Consider the following 18168-nt stretch of genomic DNA (forward strand, 5'->3'; position numbering starts at 1 on the left):
AAAAAGTCTGTTCAAAATCAACACTCAAGAAAGCAACTGTCAAGAAATCAAATGATGTATCAGGCAAATCTGCTGCATAAGATCTTGTTAAAGTGTCCAAAAGCAAAGATTGGTCAGTTTGAGGACTAGGTTGTGCCTGGCCCAAGCCATGGCCTTTTCAGTTGCATCATATGCAAGTGAAAGTTGGACAATGAATAAGGGAGATTCTAGAATAATTGATGCATTTTAGTTATGGTGTTGGGAAAATATTGAAAGTACCATGACTGCCAGAAGAACAAAGAAATCCGTGTTGGAAGAAATACCGTTAGAGCGCTCTTTAAAAACAAGAATGGCAAGACTTGGTCTCTCATACTTCAGACATGTTATTAGAAAGAAGTAGTCCCCAGAGAAGGATATCATGCTTGGTAAAGTCAAGGATCAGAGAAAAAGGAAGATTCCCAACAAGATGGACTGAGACAGCAGCAGCAGCTATGGGTTCAAACATAATGAACAATTCTGCAGATGGGGCAGGACCGGGCCATGTTCTGTTGTGCATGCGGTCACTATAGAGCCAGAATCAACTCCACGGCACCTAGCAACATTTAGTGGGAAAGTTTCATCACATTTTCAACAAAAAGATTAAACTTCCAAAAAAGACGGACAATGTCCAATCTCATTTTGCAGAGCATGCAGAGCCAGACCGAAATCGAATTTTGATAGTATTTAAACAAAAAGAGAAAACCTAAAGGCTGGTTATGAAATAATACTAAGGGATTAAATAATTTTCAATTAGCTTATTATTCTTGAAAATGTTTAGTACTTAAGAGATACATAGAATTTTAATTCCCTTTTTCTTAATGTTTCTGGGAATAAATTTCTTTTGAATATTCTGTCTTAAATTATAAGGAAGGTAAAAGGAGAGCAAATGTCATTTTCATATATTCTCAGAGAATTGTTGTCAAATGCAATCAGGTTGCTTCTGACTCATAGCAGCTGATGGGTGCTGCAAATCAAAAGCCCAAAATTCCTTTTTGTGTCTATCCTTTCAATTCATATTTCTAGAATACAAATTCCTGTATTTATAAATAAATAAAACAAAGTAAAAAAAGCACTGTAAATAGGTAAGAAAAAAAATGAAACATAGAAGGCTGAGAAATAATTAGTATGTAACTCTTTAGAAGTTTCAGAGATATGACCCTTTCTTAGCAAAACAATCCAGACAAACTGCACTGCACACCAAAGCAGCCATCCCTACATCGTGATGCAAATGGAAGCATTCCACTGTAAAGACAGTAAGCTAACAAACCTCATGGAAGCTGGAAGATGTATCAGTATAAATGAAGACCTTCCTGCACGGTTTCTTAGGTGAACATCACCTGATTTGACAAAGTGTTATTAAAAAAGGATCTTGGGAGTGTGTTGGGGAAGATAGAGTCCCCACTGAACAGTGTCCATCTTGTCTAGATGGGTCTGGTAAAAAGAGATGAGGATAAGTTTCTTATGATTCAGTAGTAATTGTTATCATGACTAATTCCAACTGCCAACAATTGTAAAGGTAGAAGTTTTGTACAGAAACAGGGAAGTAATTAATCTTACATTCCAGAAACAGAGAACCCTAGGACCATCAAGGAAGAAGAGCACAAGTGGAATGAGGGCCCTTATCCAGAGAAGTAGTGGCACCAGACATGGAGGCAGAGATGTGGACATAGAGAGAGAAAGCAGCTGAGGACTATAGACTCATGGAAAGAGAGGGACTGAGAGCTGGTGGCCAGAGGCAGGCTTACAGAATGTGCCCTTTGGTGGTTTAAATTATTATATATGCCTGAGTACTTAAAAATAGATTTTATATATATATATAAGCTAAAATGAACAGAGAGAAATACTATTAACTGATGGTACCTGGAAGGGATTATAATCATTGCAATGAAACAAAGTATATGATTTGTTGAATGTAAAACTGATGATCTGCCTGTAAACTTTCACTCAAATCACATAAAAACTTTAAAAACAAACAAACAAACAAACAGGATCTTGAAAAACAAAACACTCATAATGAGACACCCATTCAGAGAGACTTTATGTCTAAATTCAAGAAGGTCTTTACAGTGATAGCAGTTATTTCTAAACTAAGCCATCTTTGATACAATCTCAAGTCTCAAGGAAAGGTCAAAATGAAATGCTACCTGAAAAGTTATAAAATGAAAATTATAAAACCCTACTACAACAGACTAAAAGAGAGGCCCCAAAATGGAAAGACTTCCTGTAATCACGGGTTGGGAGTCCGGTGTGGCGCTGTGGAATAGATAAAGCACTGAACCGCAAAGGGGGTTTCAATTGACACATTTGAGATATGGTGTTGGAGAACAATATTAAAAGTACTGCCAGAAGAACAAACAAACATGTATTGGAAGAAGTACAATCAGAACACTCCCTTAAAATCCAGGATGGGAGACTTTGTCTCTCATACTTCGGATATATTATCAGGAGGCACCAATCCTTGGAGAAAGACATCATGCTTGGAACAGTGGAGAGTTAGCAAAACAGAGTAAGTCCTTCAACGAGATGGACGGGCACACTGGCAGCAGTAATCGGCACAAGAATAATGATTATGAGTATGCCACAGGACCTGACAGTGTTTCATTCCGTTGGGCACATGGTCACTATGAAAGGAACCTACCTGATGGCATCTAACAAGAACAAGAACAATCAATGTCTAGGAGATGGAGCTTGGTGCGTTCTGTTTCATTTGTGATGATTTCCAATTTTCCTAGATTCATACTTTGAACAGTCCATATTCTGACTATCAACGGTATTTGCAGATGTTTCTCATTTTGAGTTGTGCCCCACCAGCAAAAGAAGGTCCTGAAAGCTCGGCTCCATTCGCGTCATTAAGATCAACTCTACTTTGAGCTCCTCTTCAGTCATATGTTGTTGTTGTTACGTGCTATCAAGTCAGTATCAACTCATAGCACCCCTGTGCACAACAGAACAAAACACTGCCCAATCCTGGGCCAACCTCATAATTGTTGCCACGCTTGCGCCCAATGATGCTGCCACTTTGTCAATCCATCTCGTTGGGGGTCTTCCTCTTTTTCTCTGACCCTCCACCTTACAAAACATGATATCCTTCTCCAGAGACTGGTCCCTCCTGACAATATGTCTGAAGTATAAGAGACGAAGTTTGACCATCCTGTCCTCCAAGGAGCACTCTGGCTGCACTTCTTCTAACACAAATCTGTTGGTTCTTTTGGCAGCCCATGGCACTTTTAATATTCTCCTCCAACACCATAATTCAAAGGCATCAATTCTTCTACATTCTTCCTTATTCACTGTCCAGCTTTCGCATGCATATGATGTTATAAAAATATCATGGCTTGTGTCAGGTGCACCATAGTCCTCAAGCTGACATCTTTGCTCTTCAACACTTTAAAAAGTTCCTGTGCAGCAGATTTGCCTAATGCAATACGTCCTCTGATCTCTTGATTGCTGCTTCCGTGAGTGTTGATAGTTGATCCAAGAAGAATGAAGTCCTTGACAACTTCAATCTTTTTCTCCGTTGATAAGAATGTTGTTTATTGGTCTAGTGGTGAGGATTTTTGTTTTCTTGACATTGAGATGTAATCCATACCGAAGGCTGTGCTCTTTGATCTTCATCAGTAAATGTTTTAAGTCCTCTTCACTTTCAGCAAGCAAGGTTGTATCATCTGCATATCGCAGGTTGTTCATGAGTTTTCCTCCAATCCTGATGTCATGTTTTTATTCACAGAACCCAGCTTCTCGTATTATTTGTTCAGCATACAGGTTGAATAAGTATGGTGAAAGAATACAACCTTGTGGCACACCTTTCTTAATTTTAAAACATTCAGTGTTCGCATGTTCTGTTTGAACAACTGCTTCTTGGTCCATGTACAGATTCCTCATGAGCACAATTAAGTGTTCTGGAATACTCATACTTGGCAATGTTGCCCATAGTACGTCATGATCCACACAATCGGAAGCCTTTGCGTAGTCAATAAAGCACAGGTAAACATTTTTCTATATTCTCTGCTTTCAGCCAAGATCCATCTGACATTAGCAATGATATCTCTCGTTCCACGGCCTCTTCTGAATCTGGCTTGAACCTCTGGACGTTCTCTGTCAATATACGATTGCAGTCATTTCTATATTTACTTTAGCAAAACTTTACTAGCATGAGATATCAAAGAGATTGTCCGATGATTTCCGCATTCCGTTGGGTCATCATCTCTCGTTGGAATGGGCACAAATATGGATCTTTTCCAATCAGTCGGCCAGAGAGTTGTCTTCCAAATTTCTTGGCAAAGATGAGTGAGTGCCTCCTGTGCTGCAGCACTTTCTTGAAAGATTTCAATTTTTATTCCATCAATTCCTTGTGCCTTGTTCTTTGCCAATTCCTTCAGTGCACCTTGGACTTTTTCCTTTGGTATCATTGGCTCTTGATCATATGCTACCTCTTGAAATGGCTGAATATTAACCATTTCCTTTTGGTATACTGACTCTGTGCATTCCTTCCATCTTCTCTTGATGCATTCTGCATCATTCAATAATTTGCCCAGAGAATCTTTCAATAACACAAGTTGAGTCTTGAATTTTTTCTTCAGTTCTCCCAGCTTGAGAAATGCTGAGTGTGTTCTTCCTTTTTGGTTGTCTGATTCCAAATCTTTGCACATTTTATTATAATATTTGGACAAAGGCAGACTAGGAAGAAAGAGTGACGAAATACTTCCGAATTTCTAGTCACTGAAAACCTAATGAATAGCAGAGTTCTGATTAGGACCAAAAAAAGCCAGACAAACTGGAAAAAAGAGAAGAGCAAAGTCCCAGCGATCACTGCATTAAAACATGTTTTAGACCCAGAATTAAGCCGATCAGGAGATCACCTAAGGAAACAGCAGAGTAACACATAAAATAAAGGCTATGCCTTGGTGTGGCATTATGGGTTAATGCACCAGACTGCAAAGCCATCTGAACTGCAAGGTTGGTGGTTCAAGTTCACCAGCTGCTCCTTGGAAGCCCTATACAGGGTCGTTATGGGTCAGAACCGACTTCATGGCACTTAACAACAACAACAACCAGTAAATATACTTTCTTAAAAACCATCAGCATGAGGCCAAAAGGTCAACGATTAATCAAAACCAAAGACAAGAAGATACAGGGTAAGGGAAACGAAAGTACTAGAAATGGAGCAAACAACACAAATGAAGAGAATGCTGACACACTGTGATAAATTTAACTAATGTCACGCACTGAACAAGCTGTGTAAAAATTGTCACATAGAGACCTACCTTGCTCTGTCACCTTTTTCTATAAATTCAATAATAAGAAAGCCAAATGCACTGTTGGTAACAGAACACTGGGGAGTGATTAAACAAATAACCACAGCTCTTACTGGCGACTCCTCATGTGTGTGGCTCTAGAGTCTATGTCTTCTGACTATTACTGATTAGGTTTGTAGAGCAGATGGATGGCAACCACCTTTGATTTTATCCAGATGCCAACCTGTTGCCTTCCAACTTCAAAACTCTCCTAGAACTCCCACAGGCCACTGGAAGAAGTTAAAGAGACTGAGTGCTCGAACTCTTGACACGTGATCTTTCTTGGTCCTTGAAAGAAGCAATGAGAATGCCAGTAGGAAATCTGGGGAGGGCTCAGTGAGGTCAAGTTGAGGCTTCCAGACACAGCAGAACGTGCGGACCTTGAACCTAGTTCTGGCTACTACTCTGTGAATATGGGCAAATAAATTTCTCCACCTACAAACCTGAAATAAGAGTAGTACCTTGTGCATTTGGGCACCTGTGCATGAATTAAAATAATCAGTGTGAACTGTATGCAGTCCTGGGACGGAACAAAATAACACCATGGGGAAAATAATAAAAAGGAAATGTTACCAGAAGACTCCGGACTATAAAGACTTCAAGGTTCATCCTCTGGCAATCTGTAAAAATTTACATTTGATATTTTCACACTTCCTTTAAACAGCTGAAGGGGTTTCAGAAAGTTTGTGGGAAAATGGAATTAAAAGATAAAGGAATTTTCCCGTAAACTTGTGAAGTCCTACCATAGATGATGACATCTTTCATTAAAAACAAGTGAAAAATCCTTTAAGTCCTCAGTGTTTATACTGTTGTTGTTGTTAAGTGCCTTTGAGTCAGTTCCAACTCCTAGTGACCCTGTATAGGGGTTTTGAGAAGTGGCTAGTGAGTTTGAAGTGCCGACCTTATGGTTGAAATCAACCTTGTGGTCCAGTGCTTACAGTACCAACCCAGGACTCCAATGTTTATACTGTAACATACAAAATGATAAGCACTTAAAGAAAAATAAAGGTTTGTAAGTGGATAGCAAAGCACTCAATCTATGAAAAGACATAAATTTAAGAAGACAACGTATTTCCTAACTTTATAAGGAGTAACTGAAGAGACCATAGATTTATGTATTTTCTGTGAGCACAATAACTTCACTAGCCACCCAGTAATAATCATTTTATTCAAGATTTTAATTATGTGTTTTGGTATGAAAAGCAAGGACCACAACAGCATGAAAATTCTGGAATTTGCACAACATATTGTAAAATAAGGCTGCAAAAATCAAAAACACCACTGCAGGAACATAAATCACGCTATTAACAACTACAACAGCTTTTATGGGTGAATGCCTCAAAGGATGATAAATTATCATATTCATTTCATGCAGAAAAACAATGGTCCTTCCTCTACATAGTAGATTTCTTAATGGTGACATTTAAAAGAAATTCTACTCTCTGAATTTAAATATTTTAGAGTATTCCAAAAAATATGGAGGAATAAGTTCCTGAGAAGCTGCTGTAGCCAAGTGTTTCCTTAAAATTTAATAAAAAAGGAAAAACTATCAAAAAGAGAAGTAATTAGAAAATGTGATTTCGCTATCATTAATCCACCTCAAAGGATTATAATGATGCATATTGTGTGTCCTTTCAAATTATTCTCTATTATAACTTTGACAAAAGAAGTTGAGATATCTCTTTGACAAAGTAGTCCCTTATTAAAAATCAAAGGGAAAAGTACTTTGCTACCATCTGTGCAACATTAACGCCTTCACTGGAGAATGATTATTTCTTAAGTTAAGATGTATCCAGTTCTATCTGGGAAAACAACAGCAGCATAACCACTGAAAGACTCCTGTTCACCATTACAAAGAAGTCACAACACATATGAAACACTGGGATTCCATACAGAAGACCAGCCTCTCTCCTTAACCCAGAAATTCACAGAAAAGGAAACTGTGCATCTGTGCAAGCATAATCAGAGATCGTTTTGTTTGTTTGTTTTCTTTATTGTCACCAACACTAACATACGCTTCACAAAACCTGACCAGCACCTGCGAGGTCTGATTTAATATGATGGGGGACAAGAGAAATAAAAACTTTTCAATTTAACTCCATCAGTAGAAAGTAAATTATGTTATAAAGAATAAAGTAAAATTATCCATACATGGTTGTCAGAAAAATTTATGACAGATAATCTCTTCTCTTCAAAATACACTGAACCAAGGAAAATCTGTTCAAGTGTTTAGCTCATTTTCGAAAGTAATACTATAAATCAAGCTTCTTTATCTCCAGCATACCATAGACTATGACCATGATTTGACAACGTCTTCCTAATTACCCACCTTAATTACAGTAATTATATATTTTATAGTAAATGCAAGCAACAGGTTCATTTGGAAGATAAATTGTGAACTACAGGGTATTTAAAAAAAAAAAAAAAACAACTGTGGGAGATACCCAGCCATTTCATTTCATTTATCATCTTAAACATTTGCCCATTTAACAAAATCATACCATTTTGGAGCTAGACCTTAGAGATGTTTAATAGAATACTCTTATTTTATGATAAACACTTTTTATAGTCTCATTATAAAAAATGATCAACCATTATTTGTCCCCAACTACTGATCCCTCTAACTATTTTATAGTTTACATTATAATTTTAGCTTTGGAGTCCTGGTGTGGCACTGCAGGATCAGCACTGGACTGCAATCCACAGGGTCAGCAGTTCACACCTACCAGCTGCTCCTCGGAAACCCTATACAGGGTAGTAGCTATGAGTGAGAACTGGACAGCATTTAGCAACAATGTTAGTTGTAGAAGATTTCACTAACAGCTAATGTATTGCATAAAATACGTTATATAGAAAATTTCTTTAAACACAGAAAGAGAAATACTACAGGGGTGAAAATGTCTTCAAATGCCCTTTTAACCTACTTTGTTTTATGAAAATTCAAGGAGGAAAAATTAGTGACAAAGCAATTTACATTAAAATAGAAAAAGTTCTATACTATGGAGATTACAGATCTGGATAGAAATTTATATTTCCATATATTGATATTCTGGGAGCACTGGTGGCTCTGAAGGAAAAGTACTGGACTACAAAGTACAAGGTCCACAGTTCAAGCCCACCAACTGCACCACGAAAGAAAAATGAGGTTTTGGGCTCCCGTGAAGATTTACAGCCTCAGAAACCCTATATAGGGTTGCTATGAGTCGGAATTGACTTGAGGACACGTAACAACATGTTGATACGTGTATCAAACTAACACCATTACAAAACAGACTGCATCTTACCATTACAAAACAGACTGTTGGAACCAATATCTATTACGATTTTGTTTCAAAATCATTTTAATCATTTAATTAAGTCTTTGGTATATGATTTAGTCTTAGCAATTTTTACCTGACCCAATTCAAAAGAGGTATATAAAGAGGACGTCCAACTAGAAGGAGTACTAGGCAGCCTCGTTGCACGGACTCTCTATAGCAAAGATACAGAATACCACATGAGACAGGCACAAAGATACAGGATACCAAATGAAACAGACACAAAGATACAGGATACCAAATGAAACAGACACAAAGATTACAGTATACCAAACGAAACAGACACAAAGATATAGGATACCACATGAAACAGACACAAAGATACAGGATACCACATGAAACAGGCACAAAGATACAGGCTACCAAATGAAACAGGCACCCTGAATTTCAAAGACAAAGTTAGAGAAGTGGACTAAGTACCTGCTGGGAGGAGATACTGAGCAGGGACAGCAAGAGAGGGAAACTGACTGGTGACGGGCCAGCCAGATGCAGGGTGACCATCTTAACTTCTGTGTGCTGTTCTGGGAACAGGTGGTCTGGCAGAGCAGATTCACACAGGTGATAGGAAAGGTGCAATTCCTCCCCCACCCCCACCCCATGACCACAAGTGTGGCTACCTCCCACCTCCCACACTCATCCACAGCTAGTGCAGACCCTATTCTCTCTCTTTAAGTTCAGAGACACATGGTTGGGAGTCTCGCCAGATGCAGATGGTCTCAGCTCCAGTCCTAAAGCCCCTGAAGAGTCAGCCCACCAACCATCATTTAACCAGTCACCCTGCCTCAGCTGCCTGTGGTCCTAACAGATACTGAAGTCAGCTCCTTCAAGGGCCTCCACAAACTACATCTGGACTGAGTGCCCTGAACATAGATAAGGAGGCTAATAGGAGCTCCACAGTCCAATCCCTCCGACACACACCTCATGCGCTCCTTGGTTTGCAGAGCCCTTGAGTTTTCTGCTCTGTGGATCCAACTGCTGCACTGTCTTTTTGGTTTTCCTTTTCTTATTTTATTACTTTTGTTCATTTCTTCTTTGCTCTCCTTCTTCCCTTTCCATTCCCTTGAATTTTATCCTATTTCGATGTTTGCTTTTCCTTTCTTTCTTCTGTTTCTCATTTCCCCTTTTGATCTTTTACTATGGTCTCTCTCTTTTCATCTTCCCCCTCCCGGGTTTTCCTAAGTGTCTTTTTTAATTTCTTTAGTTGTCTTATTTTTCTCTTCTATAGTGCCATTTCCCGGTCCCTCTCTTATATCTTTAGAGTTATATTCCTTTTTTTATGTGACTGCTGCCTGTTTTATTTTTTCTCTTCATTATTTTCTCTTTTCATTTTTTCTTCCTTATTTATTGTTTTGTTTCCTTGTATGTGAGGGGGGTGGGGGGGGAAGCACATTTTTCTTTCCCACCCGACAAAAGACAGCAACCCCTTCCCCATTCAGCCTAGCCACAATTCTGTCTTCTAAAGCTCCACCCAAGAATCCTGAATTGATACTGTAGGATAGGTACTGGACTGCTAACCACAAGATCAGTGGTTCCAACACACCAGCAGCCTTTTCAGACTAAAACCTATACAGGGGCCGCTATCGGTCAGAATCTATTTGATGGTACTTAACAAAAATGACAACAGCTCTACCCACTGAGCAAGAGGCAATACCAGTTCCTATACCACCTGATCAATGACAGACAGCAGCTAACACCAGTCAAACCCACCCTAAAATAAGGTACATGAACGATGAACAAGAATGATATACTCACTTTCATTGCCAACTATACCCACAGGATACAGTTAGTGAGAGCCTAAGAATATATTATCATACAATCATCAATTAAAGACAAATACAAAAACCCCACAATGCTCAAGAGACAACAATTTTAACTCACAAGAAGAAACAAGAGAGAATGACTCAAACAAATGACCAAGATATAGAGCCAGAAAACATTTTGAAAAAGAGGCAATGGAACTAACTGAAAAAGAATTCAAAGGAATGATATGTAGGTTCCTTCAAAAGGCTGACAGAAAGATCAAGGAGAACAAGAATACAGAAAAAACTTTCGAAGAGTTGAGGAAAGTACTACAAAAACAAACATAAAATAAATGCAAACTTTGAAACACTGTAACCTGCTATTAGAAATCCAGAAGATTAATACTAAGACTTCAGAAATGGACAATAAATTGAAAGTATAAACGAGTAAATGCAAAACAATGGAAGCCTGAATTAGTGAGCTTGAAGATAAATACTTTTTTCCATTTATCTTGATGTTATTTACTGGTCCATAGTGAAGATTTTTTTTACATTGAGGTGCAACTCATATTTAAGGCTGTGTGTGGCCTTGATCTACATCAGTAAATATTAAGTTGTCTTTGCATTCAGTAAGCAAGGTTGTATCAACTGCATATCGCAAGTTGTTAATGTCTTCCTCCAACTCAGATGCCATTTTCTTCATATAACCCAGCATCTCAAATTATTTGCTTAGCATACAGATTGAATAAGTATGGTAAAGAATGCAACCCTTGTGCATTCCTTTCCTGATTTTAAACCATTCAGTGTTCCCTCATTCTGTTCCAACAACTGCCTCTTGGTCAGCAGGATCCTCATAAGCACAATTAGGTGTTCCGGAATATTTACTCCCTGCAATGTTGTCCATAGTTTGTCATTATCCACAGAATCAAAAGCCTTCGCATAGTCAATGAAGTACAGGTAAACATCTGCCTGGTATTCTCTGTTTTCAGCCAAGATCCATCTGACATTAGTAATGATATACCTCGTTCGACGTCCTCTACTGAAATTGGCTTTAACCTCTGGAAGTACCCTGTCAATGCACTGTTGCAGGTGTTTTTGATTTATCTTTACTAAAAATTTAGTTGCATGCAATATAAATGATTATTGTCCAATGATTTCCACATTCCACTGGGTCACCTCTTTTTAGAATTGGCACAAATTTATATTGCTTCCAATCAGTTGGCCAGGTAGCAGTCTTCCAAATTATTGACAATAGATGAGTAAGTGCCTCCAGTGCCACGAAAGTTTGTTGAAAGAGGTCCATTTTTATTCCTCTATTCCCAGGACCTTGATCTTCGCCAATGCCTTCAATGCACCTTGGATTTCTTCCATCAGTATCATTGGCTCTTGATCATATGCTGCCTCTTGAAATGGATGAACATCAACCATTTCTTTTTGGTACAGTGACTCTGTTTACTTCTTCCATATTTTGATACTTTCTGCATATTCAATATTTTGCACATAGAATCCTCCAATATTGCAAGTTGAGGCTTAAGTTTTTTCTTCAGTTCCCTCAGCTTGAGAAATGTTGAGCATGTTCTTCCCTTTTGGGTTTCTAACCCCAGATCTTTGCATATTTAATTATAATATTTGACTTTGTCTTCTCGAGGTGACCTTTGAAGCTTTCTATTCACCTCTTTTACCTCCTCATTTCTTCCACTTGCTTTACCATGTGTATGCTGGAGAGCAAGTTTCAGAGTCTCTTCAGACCTTCATTTTGATCTTTTTCTACTTTCTTGTCTCTTAATGACCTTTTGCTGTCTTTCTGTATGATGCTCTTGATGTTATCTCACAACTCTCCTGGTCTTTGGTCATTAGTGTCTAATTCATCAAAACTGTTCTTGAAATGATTTCAGATGGGATATATCCAAGTTCATATTTTAGTTCTCACGGACAGTATGAATTTCTTTCAGCTTCGCATATTAGCATCTGATAGTCTGTTTACAGTCTACCTTTGGCCATATTTTGAATGAAGATGTAGTCACCACAGATGTAGTCAATTTGATTTCTGTGTATTCCATCTGGTGAGGTCCATGTGTATAGTCATCTTTTATATAATAAAAAAAGATATTTGTAATGAACAATTCTGTCAGTCTGTCATACACTGGTGTGGCTTTCATGTTGCTGTGATTCTGGAAGCTGTACCAACAATGTTTTAAATACCAGCAGGGTCACCCATGGTGGACAGGTTTAGATGAGCTTCCAGAGTTTATCAAAGAGAAACGAAGTACTTCCAACTATTTAGTCACTGAAAACCTTATGAATAGCCATGGAACACTGTCAGAGAGCACCAGAATGTTGAATATCTAAACATGATGAACACCAGAATACTGTCAGATATAGTGCCAGAAAATGAGACCCTCAGGTTGAAAGGCACACAAAATACAACTGGGGAAGAGCTGCCTCCTCAAAGTAGAGTTGACTGCAATCTTCATTTGCTGATGGGGTACAAGCAAAATGAAGAGAAACCACTTGAAGCATCCATTAATAATTGGAACATGGAATGTACGAAGTATGAATCTAGGAAAATTGAAAATTTTCTAAAATGAAATTGAACACATAGACATCGATATCCTAGGCACTAGTAAGATGAAATGGACTGGTACTGGCCATTCTGAATCTTACAAACACACAGTTTGCTATACCAGAAATAACAAATTGCATTGCATTCATCATCAAAAAGAACATTTCAAGACTGATCTTGAAGTACAACACTGTCTGTGATGGGATATCCATATGCCTACTAATATAACTATTATTCAAATTTAAGCACCAAACCACTAAAACCAGTGATGATTAAATTGAAGAATTCTAATGGAGCTCTGGTAGCGTAGTAGTTACGAATCGGGCTGCGAACCTTAAGGTCAGCGGTTCGAAACTACCAGCCGCTCCGCGGGAGAAAGATGAGGCTTTCTACTCCCGTAAAGATTTACACCCTCGGAAACCCTGTACAGGGTCGCTATGGGTCGGAACCGACTCCACGGCACTTAACAACAACAACCAACTTCTTCAGTCTGATATTGATCAAACATTTAATCAAGATGTATTGATAATTACTGGTATGCAAAGACTGGAAACAAAGAGGAAGATCCGTATTTGGAAAATATGTCCTTGGTGACAGAAATGATGCTGGAGATCACATGATAGAATGCTTTGAGGTTAGACTATTCTAAACAGCACCACTATAGCACATTTTATTATAAAAGAATGGAGTTTACTACAATGGTCCAGGTAACTACATGATGATATCCTTTTCAAAGTAGAGTATGATGTAAATTTTTCTTCTTAAAAATGGATCTCTTGTCAATAACACTCAAAGTACTTTTGCTTTGTGTCTTTATTTTGTCAATCATCTTCCTCTTTTATAGCTGGTACTGTCAAATTATGTCATATATCTAAAAACATGAAATTTAAAACAAGATCTAATAATTTCATAAGAACATTATCAATCATGCATAGCATCTGATCAGTCAAGAAAAGGTTCTCCTATAAATACAAGCTAAAATAGCATGATCTAGACAATAAAATGAAAATTCCAATATCCAATTACAAAGACTCAAAACACTTCACTTTCTTTCCACAGCTAATTAGTTCTCAGCAGAAAGCACAATGGGAAGATATATAGTTAATACACAGAGTCGAAGAACAATTTGAAAAACATTAGCCCCCATTTAAACAGAAAAGAAAAATATTAGATTTTCACTGTCTCCAAGTATGCTCCTCTAATTAATTGAGTACAGGAAAGTGTTACTTGGAAAATGCTGCATTCTATCCTATAAAAGTGTATTTAAGAGAGTTAAGTACTTTTAAGGACAAATCGCTATTCCTTCCATATCACAGAGAAATTATCATTAACAGTAAAAAGCAAGCAGCACAAGGTAGTGGAAAAGACCAGATTGAAAATCAGAAGAAACGGGTTCTATTTCTCTCAATTCTGTATTAAGTACACGTACGACTCGAGTCAAGATCATTTAACTTCTCTGGACCTCGGTTTCTCTTCTAGAGAATAAGGGAGCTAGACTTAGTAATCCCCAAGGTAATTACAATTTCTCAAAATGATTTCAACACTATGCTGTTGTTGCTGTTGTTATGTACTGCTGAATGATTCTGACTAACAGCAATCCTACAGGACCTAGTAGAATCGTCCCTTAGTATTTCCTAAGAAGTCTTTCTTTCTCCTTTAGAATGGATGGTGGGTTAGAACCACCAACATTTTGGTTAGCAGCCGAGCACTTGAACAATTGCACTTAAAATTACAGATTTTAAGAATTTCTAAACTATGTCATTCAAAATTTCTGATAGCTCCCTTTATATACTTAATGTGATCAATATGACTTTATTGGTTATTTTAATCCAGTAAGAACCAATAGTATTTCTTACCTGAAGGGCCGTTGTCATGCAGCAAATGTTGAAGCTTACTACACAGTTGGATCATGCTGTCCAACTGTCTATTTATCTTCACATCTTGTATCCAGGCTGGGGTAGAACACACTGGACATTCAGTTCCAATGCAGTCACTTACACAACCACTGGAAAGAAGATTGAAAACAAGATTAAAAAAAAAAAAGAAATCAGCAGGATCTGAATTCTAGAAAATAAACCATCAGAGTTTAAACAGAAATAGATAAAGTTTTTTTCCTAAGAAACATGTGTCAATTGTAAAATACTTGGTAAAAATTGTGTTTAAAAAGAATTGGAGTCTCTCTCTCACACACACACAAAGTATGAAGTTGCTTCAAGCAGTTCATGGAAGAATGGAATTAAGAGAAAATGGACTTTTTCCATGAACTTTCTGAAGCCTTCTTGTATAATTTAAACCTAAACCTATTTATGTAACTTGCTACAATGAAACTTTAATTAGTCTGAAATTAGACTGCTTACGTTTTTGGGGTTTTTTTCTGTATAAACAAACCTAGAGGTTCTAAGGGACTACAGTAGCAAGATGATTAAAAACAAATAGATTTAATATCTAATACATAGCAGGCATGGATCTCAAAATTTCCCATGCTAAACCATATCACTCCCCAGGAATACCTAAAATTACTGCACAAACTTACAAAAGTAAGTTTTGTTTTTGGATAAGTATCTAAATACTTTGAAAATAAAGTACTTTTTGAGAAAGGATCTGCAGGTCTTTTAGATCATCACATAACTTGTAGAAAACTCTTATTTTTTTATTTTATGCATGTTCAATAAGTGTTCCAATATTATTGCATATATATCAATCTAGAATTCTTGAAAAATAAAGCATCTCTCTGCATTATTCAGTTAGCCAATGTTCTCCAAATGATGTATTTATAAGATAACGAAATCAAACCCAGTATAAACTCCACTCAAAGTACAAGATAAACCAGTGGAATTTAATGTTAACATTGACATGGTTTCCGATTCTATACTCAACAAATTGACCATTTGTCAACATTTGGCACAGAATCGATGAAAAGCCACAATTGTCTGAAACGAGCCCAGTGCCATCCAGTAGGATTCCTACTCAGGACAGCCTTGGTGACAGAGGAGAACTGTGTAGCTGCTTGTCTAAGGGTTTCTGAGACTGTGACTAAAAAACACTTTTCTTTGTTCCAAAGAAACGTATGTGTGAAGCCAGAATTTCTTTATATACTTCAATTAATGCAGCATATGTCAACGGATTGAATATATAACCAGATGTAAGAATCTTGCAATCTTCTTTTCAGCAAGACAATAAAGAGATAGGCAAAAATGCCACTTTTCTCAATAACTATTAGTTCTTTAGTTTATAAAATAATTTTTCCAAAAAAACTGTTATTTATGTCAATACGTAATAGGTCTACTATTGTTATTTTAATGCGTCAATTTTTAAAAAATTTTCCATATATATATATATATACTGTATTGTTGTTAAGTGCTGTTGAGTTGGTTCAATCCATAATGACCTTGCATAGGGTTTCCAAGGAGCGGCTGCTGAGTTTGAACCACCGACCTTGCAGTTCAAACCAACCTTGCAGTCGAGTGCATAAACTCCAGCACCACAAAGTGGAGAAATCCACAAACATACACATGAGGGGGCTTCAAAAAGTTCCTGGAAGAATGGAATTAAAAGATAATGGAATTGTTCTTTGAACTCTCTGCAGGCCCCATGTATCTATTATATACATACGTTTTATATACATATACATTCAAATGCTATTGGTGGTCCTCAATTTTAAGAGTGCAATGGAGTCTGATACCAAAATATTTGAGAAACAGTGCTGCAAGTCATCAATGAATTTATTCTACAGAGAACACACTGACTACTTTCACAAGGAAATGGTATGAAAATACTTTGAAACTACAACAGTACTGTCAATATTAAAATCCATGTTCCATCCCAGCCCCTCCTACCACTTCTTTGTTTCGGTTGAGCTATCTCACAACCATCTTTACAAACTGCAGGCTACGTGGCCAGCAGTTTTAGGTAACTATGAATCTGCAAAGAATATAAATAGCTGTCCTAGTTCTTAGCATGATATAACCAAAAGCACCAAAATTGCACTGAATCATGGATTCTGCCCTATGGTCACATCATATACAAATGACCATTTTCTCTTTAAATAGCACTTTAGAATCCAATTAAAGGTAAGTTTCCCACACATCATTTTGCATACAAATCCAGGGGGTTCATGAAGCTCTACAACGCCTTATTGTTTAGTTGCATTTGGTCAGCTGAATCACGACTGGGAGCAGGCATCATTTTACTGGGAGCAGGCATCATTTCACAAGGAGATGAGAAGATCTTTTCAAGGAGGTGGCATTTGGGTGGGAATTTAATTGTCAGCCTCACAGAAATCTGGAATTTCTTGCACGTAGAAGAAATAACAAATTCAAAAGTCCTGAGGCAGGAGTGACTCAAGGTGTTTAATAAATAAAAAGGGGGAGGGTGCAGCTGGAATAGTGTGAACCCAAGGAGAGTGAGGCCCAAGAGGTAGGCAGGAGTGGGGTTCTGTACAGTGATGTTTTCCCACTGCAATAGAAAAGTCTGAAGGATAGAAGGCTGTGGTCTTTTTAAAGTCATTGACAGTAACAGAGAAAATGGGGAAGGGGTGATACTGGCAAAATAAAAGGAGACCACACGATCAGTTAAGAAGCTATTATAATAGTATAGAACAAGATAATGTGATGAGGGTTTGGATAAAGTGTTGTCGGGTCGATTATAAATTATAGCAACCCTGTATAAGGTTCCCAAGGAGGCAACCTTGCGGTTCAAACTGACCTTTAGGTTCAATGCTTATCCTACATCACCACACTAGGACTCCTGGGTAAAGTATGTTGTTTAATTGTTAAGTGCCATCGAGTTGAATACGACTCATAGTGACACTGCATAGAGTTTCTGAAGAGCAGCTGGTGGGTTTGAACTGCCAACCTTGCGGTTAGCAATCCAGTGCTGATCCTACAGCATCACACCAGGAGTCTGAATAAAGTATAAATAGTAGCAATTACATAGGGAAAACTGAGATTCAGGGAGTATTTTGAAGTAGAACTGACGGAATTTAATGATGAAGGACACAGACAAAACAGAGCAATCCGGTAAGACATGGGGTTTTATTATGCCTTGAACTCAAGACAACTTTGTAGTCAGTGGTACCACTTACTTTGATGAAGAATAACGAGGCATGAATGCATTGAGGGGACAGATCTAGAGCTTGCTTTGAATATGTCAAGTTTGAAAAATGGAGATACCAGGTAAGCAATTGGTACAATTTCTAATCCTGTTGGATGTGCTCCAGCTAAAAGGTCCGTATTTCA

General features: G+C 37.7%; 1 protein-coding gene across 1 annotated transcript in view; it reads right to left on the reverse strand.

Moving 5' to 3' along the window:
- Nucleotides 1–18168, reverse strand: part of BARD1 (BRCA1 associated RING domain 1) — a 114610-nt gene that overhangs the window by 81461 nt on the left and 14981 nt on the right. The window contains exon 3 of the mRNA XM_006867785.1: nt 14788–14936. Within this exon, the coding sequence (XP_006867847.1) occupies nt 14788–14936 (149 nt within the window). The remainder of the gene's footprint in view (nt 1–14787; nt 14937–18168) is intronic.

Source organism: Chrysochloris asiatica, unplaced genomic scaffold (genome assembly GCF_000296735.1).
Source record: "Chrysochloris asiatica unplaced genomic scaffold, ChrAsi1.0 scaffold00110, whole genome shotgun sequence".
Lineage (NCBI taxonomy): Eukaryota > Metazoa > Chordata > Mammalia > Afrosoricida > Chrysochloridae > Chrysochloris > Chrysochloris asiatica.